The 18676-nt window shown below is 34.4% G+C and overlaps 3 protein-coding genes across 3 annotated transcripts in view; 2 read left to right on the top strand and 1 right to left on the bottom strand.

The window, feature by feature from the left end:
- LOC134274504 (CCR4-NOT transcription complex subunit 9-like) overlaps window positions 1–18676 on the bottom strand; it is a 152380-nt gene that overhangs the window by 24050 nt on the left and 109654 nt on the right. The window lies entirely within an intron of this gene.
- On the top strand, window positions 238–17897 carry LOC134274496 (ELAV-like protein 2). The gene is made up of 4 exons (XM_062756777.1): window positions 238–362; window positions 4797–4864; window positions 5255–6505; window positions 17037–17897. Exon 3 carries the CDS (start codon window positions 5266–5268, stop codon window positions 6253–6255), a length of 990 nt encoding a protein of 329 aa, XP_062612761.1. The 5' UTR covers window positions 238–362; window positions 4797–4864; window positions 5255–5265; the 3' UTR covers window positions 6256–6505; window positions 17037–17897.
- On the top strand, window positions 8665–11975 carry LOC134274495 (uncharacterized). The gene is made up of 2 exons (XM_062756776.1): window positions 8665–10277; window positions 11951–11975. Exon 1 carries the CDS (start codon window positions 8962–8964, stop codon window positions 10267–10269), a length of 1308 nt encoding a protein of 435 aa, XP_062612760.1. The 5' UTR covers window positions 8665–8961; the 3' UTR covers window positions 10270–10277; window positions 11951–11975.

Genomic DNA, 18676 nt, shown 5'->3' with positions numbered 1-18676 from the left:
TCATGCTTATACATGCAAATAATGAAAAATGCATTTAAAGCTACTTTTGTTAATTTTCTCAGATAAACATGAAAAAGGATTTTCTTTCTATTAATAATGATTTTTATTGTATTTACAGCTTATTTCTAAATATGGTACATAAATGATAATGATTTGCAAATAAAGGAAAACTCCATCTCTCTCTCTATAGAAAAAAATAATTATTCTTTATGTATTTATTTTAAATTAAAGTATATTGACTGAAGTACATAATATGGGGACGAAATCCCTGGCAACCGCCTACCAGGAGTGGAATGCATTTTGGATTTTGTGATCGAAAGAACTAAATCAAGGGAAATTGGAAGAAAATACAAGATCAGTTGGTTAGTTTTGGGAATTTTCATTTCAGACCTACATATAAAATTAAGACATGAATTACAAAGGCAGTGGTTTGTAGTCCGATTAATTTAAAATAACACATGCCTGACCTGCACTGGCTATACATATATTAGACCATGATGAGGTGAACACAGAGGATCGCCCTGACCTCGGGGCGTAGGTGCTTTCAGTGGAAGACCGTGCTGTAGATTGTTTTCTCCGGAGTTTTATGTGTGAATAAAACCCTGTCGGCCTGGAACATCACTCAAAGTCACAGTCGTTCTCTGTTTTCAATCAGGCATATATTTTGCCCCCAAATTTTACTCAAATTTATGAAACTATGGTATATTGTTCTTTTATATTGCTTTAGTAACATAAGTTTCTAACCATGCACATTTTTTTGGTGCAATATATCACATTTAATGATTTTTATTAATGCATGGAACTCAAGCTCTTTGGTCACACATTCATCCTATTTTATTTCTGACTAGCTGCAGATCTGTAGCATTATGGTTTTTGTCCCCCACTTGAAAAATGGGGGATATTAATTTGGGTCTGTCTTTCCGTCCATCTCTCCGTCTTTCTGTCTGTTCTGTAACACTTTCGTTTCCACGCGATATCTTGAGAACCCTTTGAGCTTTCGCAATGTTATTTTGCATAGCAACTCCCTATGGACTAAAGAAGAACCCTATTGATTTTGAGGTCAAAAGGTCAAAGGTCAAGGTCATAAATTCGCAAATTCTCTCAGAACACTTTCGTTTCCGCGCCATATCTCGAAAACCCTTTGAGCTTTTGCAGTGAAATTTTACATAACAACTCCCTGTGGCCCAAGGAAGACCCCTATTAATTTTGAGGTCAAAAGGTCAAAGTTCAAGGTCGTAAATTCATACATTCTGTGTGTGTGTAACACTATCATTTCTGGGCGATATTTCAAGAAGATTTTGAGTTTTTGCAATGTAATTTTATACCAAAACTCCCTAGGACCTCTCTCACCCCTCTCAAAGTGTCCTGCCCTGTTTTTTTTATTAGTAATTATTGTATTACATGTCGCTATTTTTAGCACAGGGGCATGAGGAGAGTTATTACATATAAAACAGGTTCTCGGCGGACTTTATATTCTTATTACATCTATTAGAACTGTTTAATAAAGGTTAAATTATTTAAACACCATGCACTGTGTAAAATTTGACAATATCGAACATGAATATATACATGTTTGTGTATAATTCTAGTCAGTTAATAGAGGTTCCGTGGTGTAGTGGTATGTCTCTCGCTTTAAAAGAGAGAAAAAAAATGTTTCTTGCTTCATATGTCAGAGGTCCCGGGTTCGAATCTCTGATGATCCATTTTCTTTTTCCGAAATACTTTTTTTTTTTACTAAATGATAGTTTTCAGCATGTGAAATGAAAAATTTGTGAGGTCTGGCTTGTACAAACTCATAAAATTATCATTACAGTGTGATAAATATTCGGTATAAAAAGAATCTTCTATACACGTAATAAAGAATAGGCAATCAATTATCTTTATATCCATATTGGCATATTTTATTTGCTTCAGTATACATGTATACATTTAATAATTCTACAAATTCAGTGAGGGGGGTCCGACTCCCCTTCCCCCCGAACTTTATGGTTTATTTTATTAGTATTTATTGTATTACATGTTGCTATTTTTAGCACAGGGGCACGAGGAGAGTTATTACGTATAAAACAGGTTCTCAGTGGACTTTATTAATATTCATATAACATCTATTAGAACTTTTATTAAAGGTTAAATTAGCCACCATGCATTGTGTAAAATTTTGACAATATCGAACGTGAACAGGTGAATATATACAAGTATGTGACTTCATTCTTGCATATAATTTTCGCCAGCGTCAAGCATTTCCATGATCTAGTGGTATGTCTCTCGCTTCATATGTGAGAGGTCCCAAGTTTGAATCCCGGACGATCCACTTTCTTTCTTTTTTTTCGAAATACTTTTTTTCTACTAAATGATAGTATTCAGCATGTGAAATGAAAAATTTAAGAGGTCTGGCTTGTACAAACTCATAAAATCATCATTACAGTGTGATAAATATTCCATATAAAAAGAATCTTCTATACACATAATAAAGAATAAGCAATCAAATCTTTATATCCATATTGGCATATTTTATTTGCGTCAGTATACATGTATACGAGGGCTGTTCGGAAATTATTGAGACAATTACATTTACTCGATAAAGGACGGATATAATTTCATGAAAATTTATCAATATTTTATTACGAACAAATAAAACAAGCATGCAAAATTTCTAATTCCTATGATAATTAGATAAGTTTCGGTGAAGTAATAAACATACATATGTCTATCGACCCGGAGCAGCATTGCTACGTCATTTAACGTCACGTCAGCTGGAGTTGGTTTGGCATGTGAAACGATAAGGCAGCGTTTAATTAATGTTCTTCCTTCTTTGTTATTACATATAACATTACAAAAATCAAACAGTCTCTTTTCTTAAACTATTCTTTAAAAATGTATGTTGTTGCTTCCCAAGTGTAAAATTTTCATTTGTGGGAAATGATGAGTAAGAATCATGCAGTGCCAATTTATGCAACGCGGGTCAACGTTGTTAATACCGTATTGATATTAATATCGTACGTATAATAACTGTTGGTCGTTCAGAGCTTTTAATTTTACTCTGTTTGGATTAATTGTAAAAAAAAATGTATACCAATGAAATAACAAACACTTATACTTAATTTTTCTCGTTGTTTTAGCGAGTCTTTCATTCTGGAAAAGAGTTCTACATTGTGCTACACAAAATTTTAGGTATGCTGGATGCTCCGCCTTTGACGTCAAAATCCATTTCTCTACCGCGCTTAATTTTTTTTATGATATTCTTATTTCTGATCAAAATTCTAACAAAATTGCACAACATGAATTTGAAATAAAGCTGAAAAATTATACACATAAACTGAATTATTTATTCTCTTAAGTTGGATTCACGAAGAGTTAGAACGTAGGTGTTACATATTTTCAATATCTAATTTCGTGACTGCTCCGGGTACCCCTACTATCGACGCATTTATGTACCATTGTAGAGAAAATATTTGATTTTTGTAAAATATGTCCTGCTTTTATTAATTCTTAGTGTATGTCAAATGTATATGCAAATTTTCACCGAAAGACGTTCATTAGAAAGAAATATATACACAATGTCTCAATAATTTTCGAACAGCCCTCGTACATTTAATAATTCTACAAATTCAGTCAAGGGGGTCTGACCCCCTCTCCCCCCGAACTGCGCATGGTTTACTTTTTCCCTAAGAGGGGAACACAAATTCTCTGAATTAGTTTGTATATATTTGTCTTTGACCATAATGCTACAGATCGCGTAATGCAAAAAAAGTGCAATTTATGGCGCAATATTTTTTGTGCACTTTTGGGGAGAATTTCTCCACTTTCTATCATTGTTCAGTCAACGACCTTTCACTCCCTGATTCTAGACACATTCTGTAGCCAATATATATATTTTATCCACCTCCCAGCCATTTATAGTTGTCTCTACAGGCAATAAACTCGCTTGAAGTGAATTTTCAGCAATCTAACAAATAATTTTAATCAAGCAAGTTTATCACTTGTAGTTTCAACTATAAAGGGTTGGGACTTGGGAGATGGATAAAATATACAGATTAGTTAAATAATGTGCCTAGGATTAGGGAGTGAAAGGTAGTTAATTGACCGATGCTGGAAAGTGGAGAAATTCTCCCCAAAAGTGCGCAAAAAATATTGCGCTGTAAATTGCACCGTTTGCATTACAGGATCTGTAGCGTTATGGTCAATGACAAGTATATAAAACACTGCCATAACGCTACAGATTCTGCAGCTAACTTCTAACCACCAGCACTGACTAGTGAGCAAAAGCTATCCATAGAGTTTTGAGACAATCTGAGCAAAATTAAGTATAAACTATTTTTTGAAGATTGTCTTTAAGACCTTTTGCAGTTTTGCTGGTAGCTCTGAATTTCTTTCAGTATTAGCTGTTTATATATAAATGTAAAGTGTATGTGTATATTTATGCCCCCATTTTTTTGACAATGCTCTAATCTATCATATAAATGGTTTATTGAAAAAAAGTTCAGAGGAGTTTGCTTATTTAAACGCTTAGTAAAATAATATTTGAAGAAATTAAGCCTAGTTGCTATGTATATATTGTTATTTTTAATCAGTATTTGCAAACTCGTTAAAAAACAGATAAAATGCAGGTTGCAAAAGCACATCAGATAGTTCTGTGTCTTGAAAAATTTCTTGTGGGTTGTACTTTCCAATGATCATAGAAAAAGAAAACTTCCTTTCCTAGTCTGAATTGTATTGTAATGTGTATTGCCATTAAGTTTTTTTTTGTATCCTTTAACTAACATTTGATATTCTCTCTGCATTTTTTTTTTATATAGGCTGTTTTATGAGACTTTGAGGAATCAGTTTTTTTTTCATCTTGCATTTTTTTCCAATCAGCGGACAGGTAACTTTTTTTTTTTTAACACATAGCCAGTTATTTGAAATCTGACAAGAAACTAGAGGTGCTGTAAATCACACCATGTTCATAAGAATATTGATTAATATATTTAAGCAGAGTACTCAGTTACTCTTGAACAATACTGCGTTGTAGTTCTGATAGCCTATAGGGTTTAAAACTTGCGATACTTAAAAACCTTGTCCAGCAAATAAAAACAAAGTATTAAATATTGTCTCTTGAAAATTAAAAACATGTGATTTACAGTACATCAAGAATTTTTTTTAAAAAAGTAACTGAAATTGTCGTGTTTTCAAAAAAGCATTTTGGAAAATCTAAATATAATATAACTTTTTTTTTTACTTTTTTTTTTTTTGTGGCTGACATTTGGAAATCCAGACTCTGACAGAATGGAAGAAGAACAAACAAACCTGATCATAAATTACCTTCCTCAATCAATGCAGGATGAGGAATTTAAGTCCTTGTTTGAAAGCATTGGGCCAATCAAATCCTCTAAAATTGTAAGAGATAAGAATACAGGGTACAGTTATGGCTTTGGCTTTGTTGATTATCACAGCCCAAAAGATGCAGCAACTGCCATCAGCCAATTAAATGGATACCGTGTTGAACACAAGGTTTTAAAAGTGGCATATTCTCGCAGAAATGAGGAGGAATCCAAGGGAACCAAGTTGTACCTGCAGAAATTGCCTCTACATTACACGGAGGAAGAAGTCACAAATTATTTGTCTTCATATGGAAATATTGTTCAAGTTCGAGTTGTTACAGATCGTGCAACAGGCCAGTCCAAAGGGATAGGGTTTATTTTGTTCTGTAAAAGATCAGAGGCCGAGGCAGCCATTGCTGATCTGGATAACAAAGTGCCCCCTGGTGGAACCCAGCCTCTGAGAATCAAGTTTGCGGACGACAACGCCAAAAAAGTTAAACCTCCTCCTCAGTATGACTATTACTCACAGCCTCCATATCCAGTGCATGGGGGGTATGGGGAGGGAATGGAAGGGTCTCGGGGGCCCATGAGAAACCCAGGGAGTCGGTTTAGGTTTAACCCCATGGGAAACAGTAGTAGTTACAGTGGGGCATATGGAGGGGCGAGCAGTGGGTATGGTGCCGACTATTACAGTCCTCCCTCCCAAGGCGGCGGGGGCTATGTGTTGTTTGTCTATAATATTGGTCCGGAGGCTGATGAGAAGACCCTGTGGCGAATGTTTTCTCCTCTTGGAACCGTTACCAAAGTCAATGTTATAATGGACCATCAGAAAAGTCAGTCTAAAGGTTATGGTTTTGTTACCATGCCAAATTATGAGGAGGCTGAATATGCTATCCTTAACATGAATGGTTACTGCTACAATGGAAGAGAATTGTCGGTGTCATTTAAAACCTAGACTGTATATTGAACTGTCTTAGAATTTAACTACTCTCATTATTTGTTCATTGATCATTCATTTTGTTGTATTTGTCAAAAGATTTTACTTGTGCATTAGTATATTTGTAATTTTTTCAATACAAGCTGTATTTTTCCTGATGAACATTTTGATTTGATAGTGAAATTTTTGAATTTACTTTTTTGTAGCCTTTGGCATCCCAGTTGTCAGAAAGAAGTGGTTTTGTATGAAGGAAAAAGGATTTATAATGGTAAGGCTAAGCACAGGCTATATTTGTCAGAAGAAAGTGATTTGATTTAAAGTATATAGATTTATACAGGTAGAAACTTGATAAAATGTTTTATTTATGTTCTAAGTTCCAAAACATGTATATCTATAAACAATTCAATTACATGTAGATATTGTCATTTGTCAGTTTGCTTTACTCACAATGAAACCATTTCCATCATTAATGATTACTGTAAACCAACTTTTATTCGCGACGACTTTATTTCGCGATTTACCGGGAGTAAACTAGTTCGCGACGATTAATTTTCGCGATCAAGCCGTTTTTGGAACTGTTTTTAATAGAAAAAGAGACTTTAAGGACCCGTTCGCGGCGAGAAATATTCGCGATGACGAGGCTCTCGCGAACTTCGCGAAAATTCCTCGCACGCGAATAAAAGTTGGTTTACAGTATGTCTTCCTTCAAAGAAGTGAGGACATATTGCTTTGCTGCTGTCTGTCTATTGGTCAGTCTGCAAGCCAAATTCTTTGCAGAGGTTGCACATAAACGAAAAATTTCTTATACAGATTTATCATAAGGATATCTAGGTCAAGTTCTGTTTTGGTAAAGATCAAATGATTTTTGACAAAAGTTATGCACCTATGATTTTTGACAGAGTTATGCACCTTTGACTTAGAAAAATTCCAATTATTTGCAATTTTCAATCATTTTCTTTTCATGTATGTTCAAAGGGGGGGGGGGCTGAGTGTTTCACAAACATCTAGTTTTAATTGAAAAAAAAAAACAAAAATGAGAATCTTTGTATAAATGTATTAGGTTCAGGGATTTTTGTCCCCCGCTTGAAAAGTGGGGGATATTAATTTGGGTTTGTCCGTCCGTCCGTCTTTCTGTCTTTCTGTAACGCTTTCGTTTCCACACGATATCTCAAGAACCCTTTGAGCTTTTGCAATGAAATTAGCATAGCAACTTCCTATGGACTAAAGAAGAACCCTAATGATTTTGAGGTCAAAAGGTCAAAGGTCAAGGTCATAAATAAGCAAATTCTGTCTGTTATAACACTTTCGTTTCCACACGATATCTCTAGAACCATTTGAGCTATTGCAATGAAATTTTACTTAACAACTCCCTGTGGCCTAATGAAGACCCCTATAGATTTTGAGGTCAAAAGGTCAAAGTTCAAGGTCGTAAATTTATACATTCTCTCTGTGTGTAACACTATCATTTCTGGGCGATATTTCAAGAAGATTTTGAGCTTATGCAATGTAATTTTATACCAAAACTCCCTAGGACCTCTCTCACCCCTCTCAAAGTGCCCCGCCCCATTTGTGTTATTAGTATTTATAGTATTACATGTCGCTATATTTAGCACAGGGGCATGAGGAGAGTTATTGCGTATAAAACAGGTTCTCGGCGGACTTTATGTTCTTATTACATCTATTAGAACTGTTTAATATAGGCTAAATAAATCAAACACAATGGATTGTGCAAAATTTTGACAATACCGAATATGAATAAATACATGTATGTGACTTCACTTCTGCATATACTTCACGCCATGTAAAGCGATTCCGTGGTCTAGTGGTATGTCTCTCGCTTCACATGTGAGAAGTCCCGGGATCGAATCTCGGTCGATCCTTTTTTTTTTTTTTTTTTTTAAATACTTTTCTTTTTTTTTTTTTTTACTAAATGATAGTATTCAGCATGTGAAATGAAAAATTTTTGAGGTTATAAAATCATCATTACAGTGTAATAAATATTCCATATAAAAAGAATCTTCTATACACATAATAAAGAATAAGCAATCAAATCTTTATATGCATATTGACATACATGTATTTTATTTGCTTCAGTGTACATGTACATACATTTAATAATTCTACAAATTCAGTCAGGGGGATCCGACTTTTTCCCTAAGCGGGGGACACGAATTCTCTGAATTAGCTTGTATGGACAACTTTTTTGACTGTTTAATAATTTACACATATTCTGTGGAAAAAAATTCTCGTGTTCTTTTTCTTAAAGTTGATATATTTATTTTTATTAGCATAAATCATTATTTAATTAGGTTTCTAAAACTATCTTGAAATTTTTCAACCAAAATCAATGCTAATTTCACTACTTACATTTAGTTTACCTTGCTCAGAGCATAAAGTGGGGGTATGCCATCACTTTTTGACATAGAATTCTATTTCGTCATAATTACTTCCGGAATTATGTGAGATAGTAGTACGCATGTGCAACCTCAGTGTGGTACGAGTTATGAACGAAGAAGGACGTGGTCCTTCAATTAGCAACTTCAGTTCGTGTCTAAGTTAACGTGGTTAACTATTTTTTCGTTTGACACATTGATAAGATTTTATTAATTACAGAACTCGAGGAGTTCTGTTTTTTACGACTATTATCAACAAAACTCGAGGAGTTTTGTGTTTACGACTACCATAAAGCGGTTCTTCGACTACTTTATGATAAAGTCGTAAAAAATGGCGGAACAGATGATTCAAAAGAAACAATTACGAAGTACTACTTGCTTTGAAGAAGAAGTAGACACAGAAAAGACAGACGGAACATGTAAAAGTAACGATGTTACTAAAAAGAACTCTAAAGTCGAGGTTCAGGGAACAAAGACTAAGAAGCATGGTAGTTCTGTCGGCAGTACGGTAAGCGCTACAAGCACTAGGTCCAGCGGGACGAAAAAACCTGTGAAAGTTGTGGCCGATGTCCACAACAGCGGTAATACACAAAACGATAATCAAATTATGTGTATACTGAATACAATTCTTGAAAATCAGAAAAAACAAGATGAACAGATTGGTACATTGAACAATAAGATCAATATGATAGAAAACGAATTTCAAGAATGTGATGATTATGAAGGTTACGATGATGATCAGACATACGACGAGAGTTGTAATAATGTTCAGCGTACAGATGATAATGTTGAAAATTCAGATAATGCTTCTGGAAAAAGGAAGAGTGATCATTTGGACACAGAAGTTGTTCAAGAAAGTTCAAGTCGTTTTAAGAACATGAGTAAAAGATTTAAAAGCAGAGAAGTGTGTGATGTGAAAATAGATGAGACTTTGGCTACAAATATAACAGATTTGTTTAGAAATGGAATGAATGAAGATCAGTATTCAGATATGATTAAAGATGAAAATAATGCAAGACCAGAAAATTGTGAAGGTCTGAAAGTTGTGAAGACAAACCAACTCGTTTGGGATATTATATCTCAAGAAGCTAAAACAATTGATAGAAAAATGCAAAACATAGAAACTTCTGTTATTAAAGGTTCTATCATTCTGGCCAAAGTTGTGAACAAGTTGGCAGATGTGGAAAATGAATTAGATGATACACAGAAAACGAAGTTGGGAAAAATTATAGATGAATGCAATGACAGCTTGGCTCTATTTGGACATGCAAACAAACAAGTAAATATGACAAGACGTGAGCTTATAAAACCAGAATTAAGATACGAATACTTGCACTTATGTGCACAAACTGTACCTTATACGTCTTGGTTATTTGGTGACGATATTTCAAAAACTGCGAAAGAAATTGAAGATTGCAGCAAGATTGGTCACAAATTGAACAGAGGTGGATCATTCCGAGGGAGAATGAGAGGACGTTTCAGAGGTCCTGGTCGTAGACCTAGAGGACGTGGAAATTATTACAACAACAACACTGCATACAATCCTAACTATCCAAACAGAAGTAGTGGCCAATTCTATCCAAAAAACTTCAAGAAGAGCAATACGACACTGTCACAGCAGAAAAACAAGAATCAATAAAGAATGAGGTTAGTGAGAAAAATGATGAATTTTTTGCAGGTAGATTGAAATATTTTTCCAAAGAATGGGAAAAAATTACATCAGATAAAAATATATTACAGATAGTTGAAAATTGCAAAATAGAATTTATAGATAATGCAGCTCCAACAAAATGTAGTTTGTATGAACCTGTGTTTAACTCGGTAGAATCTGAAGTGATAGATCAAGAAATTCAGAATTTATTAAAAATGGGAGCCATTGTCGAGGCAATTCCTGGACCAGATCAGTTTCTTTCATCTATTTTTGTTAGACCAAAGAAAAATGGGGAATACAGAGTTATCCTCAATTTGAAAAATTTAAATGAACATGTGGTATACCGTCATTTCAAGATGGATACTTTCGAATCTGCAGTAAATCTGGTCAAGGAAAATTGTTTTATGGCATCAATTGACATAAGACATGCCTATCATACAATTCCAATAGCAATTGAGCATCAAAAGTATTTGAGATTCAGATGGAAAGGAAAAATATTTCAATATACCTGCTTACCATTTGGTTTGTCATCAGCACCTAGAATATTCACAAAAGTTCTCAAACCAATTTTTGCTAAGCTTAGAACATTAGGTTATCTTAGTATGACCTACATTGATGATGTTCTACTGTTTGGAGATACTATTGATGAATGCAGAATGAATGTGAACATTACAAGAGAATATCTTGAGAAATTTGGTTTTGTGATTCATAGAAAGAAAAGTCAATTCGAACCTCAAAAATGTATCACATTCTTGGGAAACAAAATAAATTCTGAGAGAATGATTATTGAACTGACTGAGGAGAAGAAAGATATTATTTATGAAGAATGTAAGTGTTTAATAAATCAAGATCTAGCAAAAATAAGAACTGTAGCTCGAGTCATTGGACTGATTATTTCAAGTTTTTCAGCTTCAGAATTGGGACAATTACATTACAGATTGCTAGAAAAAGAGAAAATAAAGCATCTAAAAGAAGCTAAAGGGAATTTTGATTCATTAATGCCACTAACTATGCAAATGAAAAAAGAGCTAAATTGGTGGTGTTTCAATATTCATTCTCAAATCAGATTTATTTCTAGAGGTAATCCAGAGATTACCATTCAAACTGATGCATCCTTGTCAGGTTGGGGTGCAGTATGTACACAAGATAATATCAAAACTGGTGGAAGATGGAAAGAAGAAGAAAAATTGAATCACATAAATTATTTGGAAATGCTTGCAATTTACTTTGCTTTGAGATCTTTTGTGAATATTGTGAAAAACAAATATGTAAGAATATTATCAGATAATACTACAGCCATTAGTTATATTAATAACATGGGTGGTATTAAATCTGAAATTTGCAATAAACTCGCAGTGGAAATATGGGAATGGTGCATTAAGAGAGACATTTGGTTGAAGTGTTCTCATATTCCAGGGAAAAATAATATAGAAGCAGACAAATTATCCAGAGAGTTTAATGATCAAGTGGAATGGCAATTAGATCATGATATATTCTTACAAATTTGTTCAAAGCTAGTGTTTCCAAATATAGATTTGTTTGCATCAAGACTTAATACACAAGTTGAAGTGTTTTGCTCATGGAAACAAGATCCAGAATGTAGTTATGTTGATGCATTTTCATTGAATTGGAGAGATTTTGATTATCTTTATATTTTTCCACCTTTTAGTCTGATGGGCTTGTGCATCAAGAAGATTCATACCGGGCAAGAGGGATTATCATTGCCCCATTATGGCCCACTCAGACTTGGTTCACAGGATTAATGAAAAGTATAGTCAAGAATCCAATTTTACTTCCGAGAAAGAAGGATCTACTTTTAAACCCTCACAAAAAAGAGGCTCATCCTTTGTGGGAAAAAATGACCTTGATTGCATGCCAAGTGTCCGGCGAACTTACAGAAACCTTGGATTTTCAAGAACAACTACCTCCATTATTATGGCATCATGGAGAACCGGTACTAAAAAACAGTATCAAACGTTCATTAAAAGATGGTTTCAGTACTGCTTTGAATGGAAAATTGATCCAATTTCACCATCTGTAAACAATATTTTGGAATTCTTGACTTTACTTTTTGATAATGGACTGAGTTACAGTTCTCTCAATACAGCTCGAGGGGCTTTGTCAGCTTTGGGCATAAAGTTAGATGGAACTAGTGTTGGATCCCATGCTCTTGTTATCAGATATATGAAAGGTGTATATAATATTAGACCAACTAAACCCAGATATTCTGGAACATGGGATGTATCATTAGTGCTACGACTGTTGAAGAAATGGTCTCCTGTGAAGAATTTAAGTTTGAAACAGTTAACATTGAAACTTGTAATATTAATCGCTTTGACAAATGCTGCACGAGCTCAGTCAATTCATCTTATTTCTGTAAATAATATGAAAAAGTGTTTTAATGAATATATATTTGAATACTCTGGATTGCTAAAGCAATGTAGACCGGGGTATAAAATGCCTGTTGTACATATGAAAGCACACCCTCCAGATAGGAGACTTTGTATATATGTTGTGGTGAAGGAATATTTATCAAAGACAGCACCTATTAGAAATGGAGAACAATCACTTCTATTAAGTTATGTTAAACCTCATAAGGCAGTTACAAGAGACACAGTGTCTAGATGGATAAAGATGGTAATGAAACTTTCTGGTGTTAATACAGATGTATTTGGATCGCATAGTGTAAGATCTGCTTCAGTGTCAAAAGCGAAATCAGTAGATGTACCAGTAGATGAAATTTTAAGGAAGGCTGGATGGACAAATGCTACAACATTTTCCAGATTTTACGAAAAAGACATCATAGTTGAAAATGAAAGTTTTGCATCAGGTGTACTTTCAAAGAACAATTAGAGTGGGAGACTTCTCAGTAAGTAAAATAGTATTATGATCAAGTAATTTTTCTTGTATTTTGAAACATTTGATCATAATGGGCTTTGAAGTCTCACATAATTCCGGAAGTAATTATGACGAAATAGAATTTAAAAATTTGACGAGACTTACCTTGGTTAAGTCGAAGTCAGATTGTAATTCTATGAGTCATTATAATTACTGTAGGGATTATGTGCCTCCCACCACTCCCTGCAGAATTATTCAGATATTCATAGATATCCAACCAATAATGTATAAAGTTATATAAGTAAAGTAATTATATTCTATATGATTACATTATGACCAAATGTTTTAATTTGAAAACTGAGGTTGCACATGCGTACTACTATCTCACATAATCCCTACAGTAATTATAATGACTCATAGAATTACAATCTGACTTCGACTTAACCAAGGTAAGTCTCGTCAAATTTTTAAATTTTAGCTCACTCTTGTAAACTTTTCTGCTCAAAGGGTGTCTGTTGTCCATCTGTTGTGCATTGTTTATCTTCTAATAATTTTTTGTCCCCCGCTTGAAAAGTGGGGGATATTAATTTGGGTTTGTCCGTCCATCTGTCTGTCCGTCAGTCTTTCTGTCTGTCTGTAAGGCTTTCGTTTCCACACGATATCTCAAGAACCCTTTGAGCTTTTGCAATGAAATTTAGCATAGCAACTCCCTATGGACTAAAAAAGAACCCTATTGATTTTGAGGTCAAAAGGTCAAGGTCATAAATAAGCAAATTCTGTCTGTTATAATACTTTCGTTTCCACACGATATCTCTAGAACCATTTAAGCTATTGCAATGAAATTTTACATAACAACTCCATGTGGCCTAATAAAGACCCCTATTGATTTTGAGGTCAAAAGGTCAAAGTTCAAGGTTGTAAATTTACACATTCTGTCTGTGTGTAACACTATCATTTCCGGGCGATATTTTAAGAAGATTTTGAGCTTATTCAATGTAATTTTATACCAAAACTCCCTAGGACCTCTCTCACCCCTCTCAAAGTGCCCCACCCCGTTTGTTTTATTAGTATTTATAGTATTACGTCGCTATTTTTAGCACAGGGGCATGAAGAGAGTTATTGCGTATAAAACAGGTTCTCGGCGGACTTTATGTTCTATATTACATCTATTAGAACTGTTTAATAAAGGCTAAATAAATCAAACACCATGGATTGTGAAAAATTTTGACAATACCAAACATGAATATATACATGTATGTGACTTCACTTCTGCATATACTTGACTCCATGTAAAGCGATTCCATGGTCTAGTGGTATGTTTCTCGCTTCCAGTGTGAGAGGTCCCGAGTTCAAGTCCCGGACGGACAACTTTTTAGCTCACCTGAGCCGAAGGCTCAAGTGAGCTTTTCTGATCACATTTTGTCCGTTGGCCGTCCGTCCATCTGTCCGTCCGTCAGTAAACTTTTCACATTTTCGACTTCTTCTCAAGAACCACTGGGCCAATTTTGACCAAACTTGATACAAAGCATCCCTGGGTGAAGGGGAATTTAAATTGCTAAAATGAAGGACCAAGTCCCCTCACAAGGGGAGATAACCAAGAAAAATCAAAAATAGGGTGGGGTCATTAAAAAATCTTCTTCTCAAGAACCACTGGGCCAGAAATGCTGAAACTTATGTGGAAGCATCTTGGGGTAGTGTAGATTTTAAATTATTCAAATCATTACCCCCGGGGGTTGGGTGGGGCCACAATGAGGAATCAAAGTTTTACATAGAAATATATAGGAAAGATCTTTAAAAGTCTTCTGTTCAAGAACCACTGGGCCAGAAAAGCTGAAACTTATGTGGAAGCATCTTGGGGTAGTGTAGATTTTAAATTGTTCAAATCATGACCCACAGTGGGAAGGGGCCACAATGGGGAATCAAAGTTTAACATAGAAATATATAGGAAAAATCTTTTAAAATCTACTTCTCAGGAACCACTGGGCAATAAAAGCTGAAACTTATGTGGAAGCATCCTTTAGTAGTGTAGATTGTAAATTGTATAAATTATGATCAGTGGGATAGGGTGGGGTCTTATTATGTATTACAAGGGGGAAATCTGGTAAAGAACAGAATGGTCAAAGCTTCTCAGGTGAGCGATGTGGCCCATGGGCCTCTTGGTTTTTTTTTTTTAAATACTTTTTTTTTTTTTAACTAAATAATAGTATTCAGCACGCGGAATGAAAAATTTACGAGGTCTGGCTTGTACAAACTCATTAAATCATCATTACAGTGTGATAAATATTGAATTTCCATGTAAAAAGAATCTTCTATACACATAATAAAGAATAAGCAATTAAATCTTTATATCCATAATGGTATATTTTATTTGCTTCAGTAAACATGCATGTATACATTTAATAATTCTACAAATTCAGTGAGGGGGATCCAACTCTCCCCCCTCCCTCCCCCCGAACTGCGCATGTTTTACTTTTTCCTTAAGCGGGGGACACAAATTCTCTGAATTAGCTTGTTTTGTTATGCCTTTAACATTTGTTCCCATACAAATCTTATCTATATGAAAAAAAAAGTTTAACATTTCTAATGTTTTGCTGAGCGGGCATAAAAAAATCGATGTTGGACCGCTGAGTGAGATGTTAGACTGATTGATGAGGTGTTGGACCGCACAGATCACAGAATAGGCGGAGCTTGATCTCATTTTCATTTGTTGGTTTTCAAAAGTGACGAATCTGAGGTTCAATCATGGAAGACAGTACAAAATACCTTTTAAAAAAATAAAATGAAAGGTATAACAAAACATTTATTGACTATGTTCTTGGGCAAAATGTGTTTTGTCAACCCTCGAACCAAATTGTCTGCCTTCGGCTTAAGGGTTCTTGGGTCCGACAAAATGCATGTTGCCCTCGAACTCAGTCAATAAATGTATATTGTTATAGGATTGATTGATTGCGGGCACACATTGTTTTTGTCCTGTCTATCTGTTTGTCTGCACACTTTAACCTTTGCCATAACTTTTGAACCATAAACGATAGAGACTTCATATTTGGTATGCATGCTCCACTAAAGAATCTTTTTTAAATGACACCAAGTTCAATGACCTTGTGACATTGACTGTGACCTAAATGCTAAAAAGAGCCTTTTGGAACCTCCGACGTAACTTTTGAACCATAGGAGACAGAGACTTCATATTTGGTATGCGAACTCTACCAATTAAGCTCTTTCAAAAGACCTCAAGGTCAATGACCTTGTGACCTTGACCTGTATGCTAAAAATAGCCTTTTTAAAAAAAACCTTCCCCATAACTTTTGAACCATTAGAGACAGAGGCTTCGTATTTGGTATGCATACTCCACTCATTAAGCTCTTTCAAATGACCTCAAGGACAATGACCTTGTGACCTTGATTTGCTAAAAAAAGCTTTTTAGAACTTTTTTGCTGCCGGGCATGTAGTGTTTCACAAACATATCTTGATTACTTCTTGACCAGAAAAGTATTGGACCACAAAACATCCTTAGGTAAAGGGGATTCAGTTTTATCCCAAGGAAGAGCCATGCCCTCTTTAACAGGAATGTGATTTTAAAAATGTGGTGGGGTCATTTAAGTGTTTTATAATATTTTAAAAATCCACTGGACCAGAAAAAACAGTAAAGAATTAAGTTTGATTTTAAAACTTGAACCCTTTAGGACTAAGACAGATGTATATAAAAAATTTCCTCTTTTCAAGAACGTATTAATTGTACCAAAGCTAGTCTAGTCACCAGCCAAAGTACAGAAATATAAATGTAAACACATCATGGTGTGTTCCATATTTAAAATTGATCACATCCTGGGATGGACTGGGACTACAATAGGGAAATTTTTAAAAATATGATAGCCTTTTATGTAATTGTATCATGTATGTTGTCATTTGTTTTGTAGTTCTTTCTGATGGCTGGGAACAGATTGATTGTACCCACTCGACAATCAGCGGATAACTAGTGTTTTGTTTTTGATACAGTTGTTAATATATTTTTCTTTCTTTTTTTTAAGTATTTCTGGTCTACATATGGTCTAGGGTTGAGATTGTTAGGTTGTGTAATGCAAGGTTTGACACACTGCAATATTTAATTATATTTTCTTCAGTCATTTTTGAATCTGATTAGATAGTACTGCAGAAATAAATGAGCCTAAAGTTGTCACTTTTTGAAAGTAATACCTGGGTATTCACAAGAGCAAAAATTAAATGATATTTTAACTTATTTAAAATTCCTAATTTTAGATGAGTGATTGAAAAAAGCAGATTTTTAAAAACTGTCCATTTACAACTCCTTAATACCCCTATTTTAAAGTTTTTTGGGGTTTTTTTTTTTGGTTTTTTTTTTGCTATTTCTTTTGGTCAGTCATTTTTGGTTCTCATATAAACTGGACATTGAATACTGCAATATCTTTAAAAATTTCATTGAAAGTACAATTTAAAATAATATCTCTACCTCCCAGTCCAGAAGCATTTATACATGACAGAGACTTTCTTATTGTGGTGTGTCAGGCTCTGCAGGATTTTTTTATCTCAAGTTCAAAAACATTTCTTTTCCATTTTGCAGTTTTAAATCACATATACTTGATGAAAAAATGCAAACTTTAAGATTTATAAAATCATTTAAGACTGAGTAGAATTTGCCAAAATGACATTGCATGATTATGCATTAGTTCTTGTTTTAGTATTATGTACTCTTCAACAGTTTTGGCAACAGCTGAAGCTGTATTGATGTACATGTACAAGTAAATAAAGTTGAAAGCATTTGTTCAGAAGTTGTCTTTTTTTTATTGAGGGGTTATGGATGATTACTGAAAGTAGACAGGTAGATATAGCTATGAAAAAAACTAAAATTGAGCTATACACTAATTTAAAAAAAGTGAGGTCAAGGTCAAAGGAAAGGTCAAGGTAAAAAAAATGTTGAAGCACTTGAGCAGCTCTTATCAATATGTATCATCAGCTAATGAAATTTGATAAAAATATCTTTAATCATTTCATTGAAAATGGGGTTTGACCTGAACTAAACAGAAGGTGCTATGGAAGGACGGATGAAGGACATGAAAAACTGTATATGCCTTATTTTCATGATGGGACATAAAATTGATGCTGGATCATTGAGTTCAAGATTGACAATATCTATAGACTCTAGAGTAAAGATCTTGCAACAATCTTGGAATTTCGATGGACACTAACCATCCTCATCTATTAACCAACCTATTTTTAAAATAATCTACTGAAGACAGGCGCGTAGCATCGTTTTTGAAAGTGGGGGGGCCAGCCAGACAAAATTTTTTTTTACTCGCCTGAAAAAGTTGACAAGCAAAAAAAAAAAAAAAAAAAATACAAGGAAAAAGTTGCCCAAAGTCGAAAATCCTATTTCGGGGGGGGGGGGGGGGGTAAAATTTTTCTAAGTGTCAACTACTTCCAGTACCAATTCTAATACTACATTTTCGGTACATCACAAAAAGGGGGGGGGCAACCAGGGGATTTCAATTAACATTTCCTATAGTGTAAGTAAGGTTGGGGAAAAAAGTGGGGGGGGGGG

This window comes from Saccostrea cucullata, unplaced genomic scaffold (genome assembly GCF_032062105.1).
Source record: "Saccostrea cucullata isolate Sc308-1 unplaced genomic scaffold, CSIRO_AGI_Scuc_v1 ctg265, whole genome shotgun sequence".
Taxonomy (NCBI): domain Eukaryota; kingdom Metazoa; phylum Mollusca; class Bivalvia; order Ostreida; family Ostreidae; genus Saccostrea; species Saccostrea cuccullata.
This window is presented reverse-complemented; position numbering and strand designations above follow the sequence as displayed.

Excerpts from the sequence above, each read along its gene's own strand:
- LOC134274496 (XM_062756777.1), top strand. The coding sequence starts at position 5,266 with ATGGAAGAAGAACAAACAAACCTGATCATAAATTACCTTCCTCAATCA.
- LOC134274495 (XM_062756776.1), top strand. The coding sequence starts at position 8,962 with ATGGCGGAACAGATGATTCAAAAGAAACAATTACGAAGTACTACTTGC.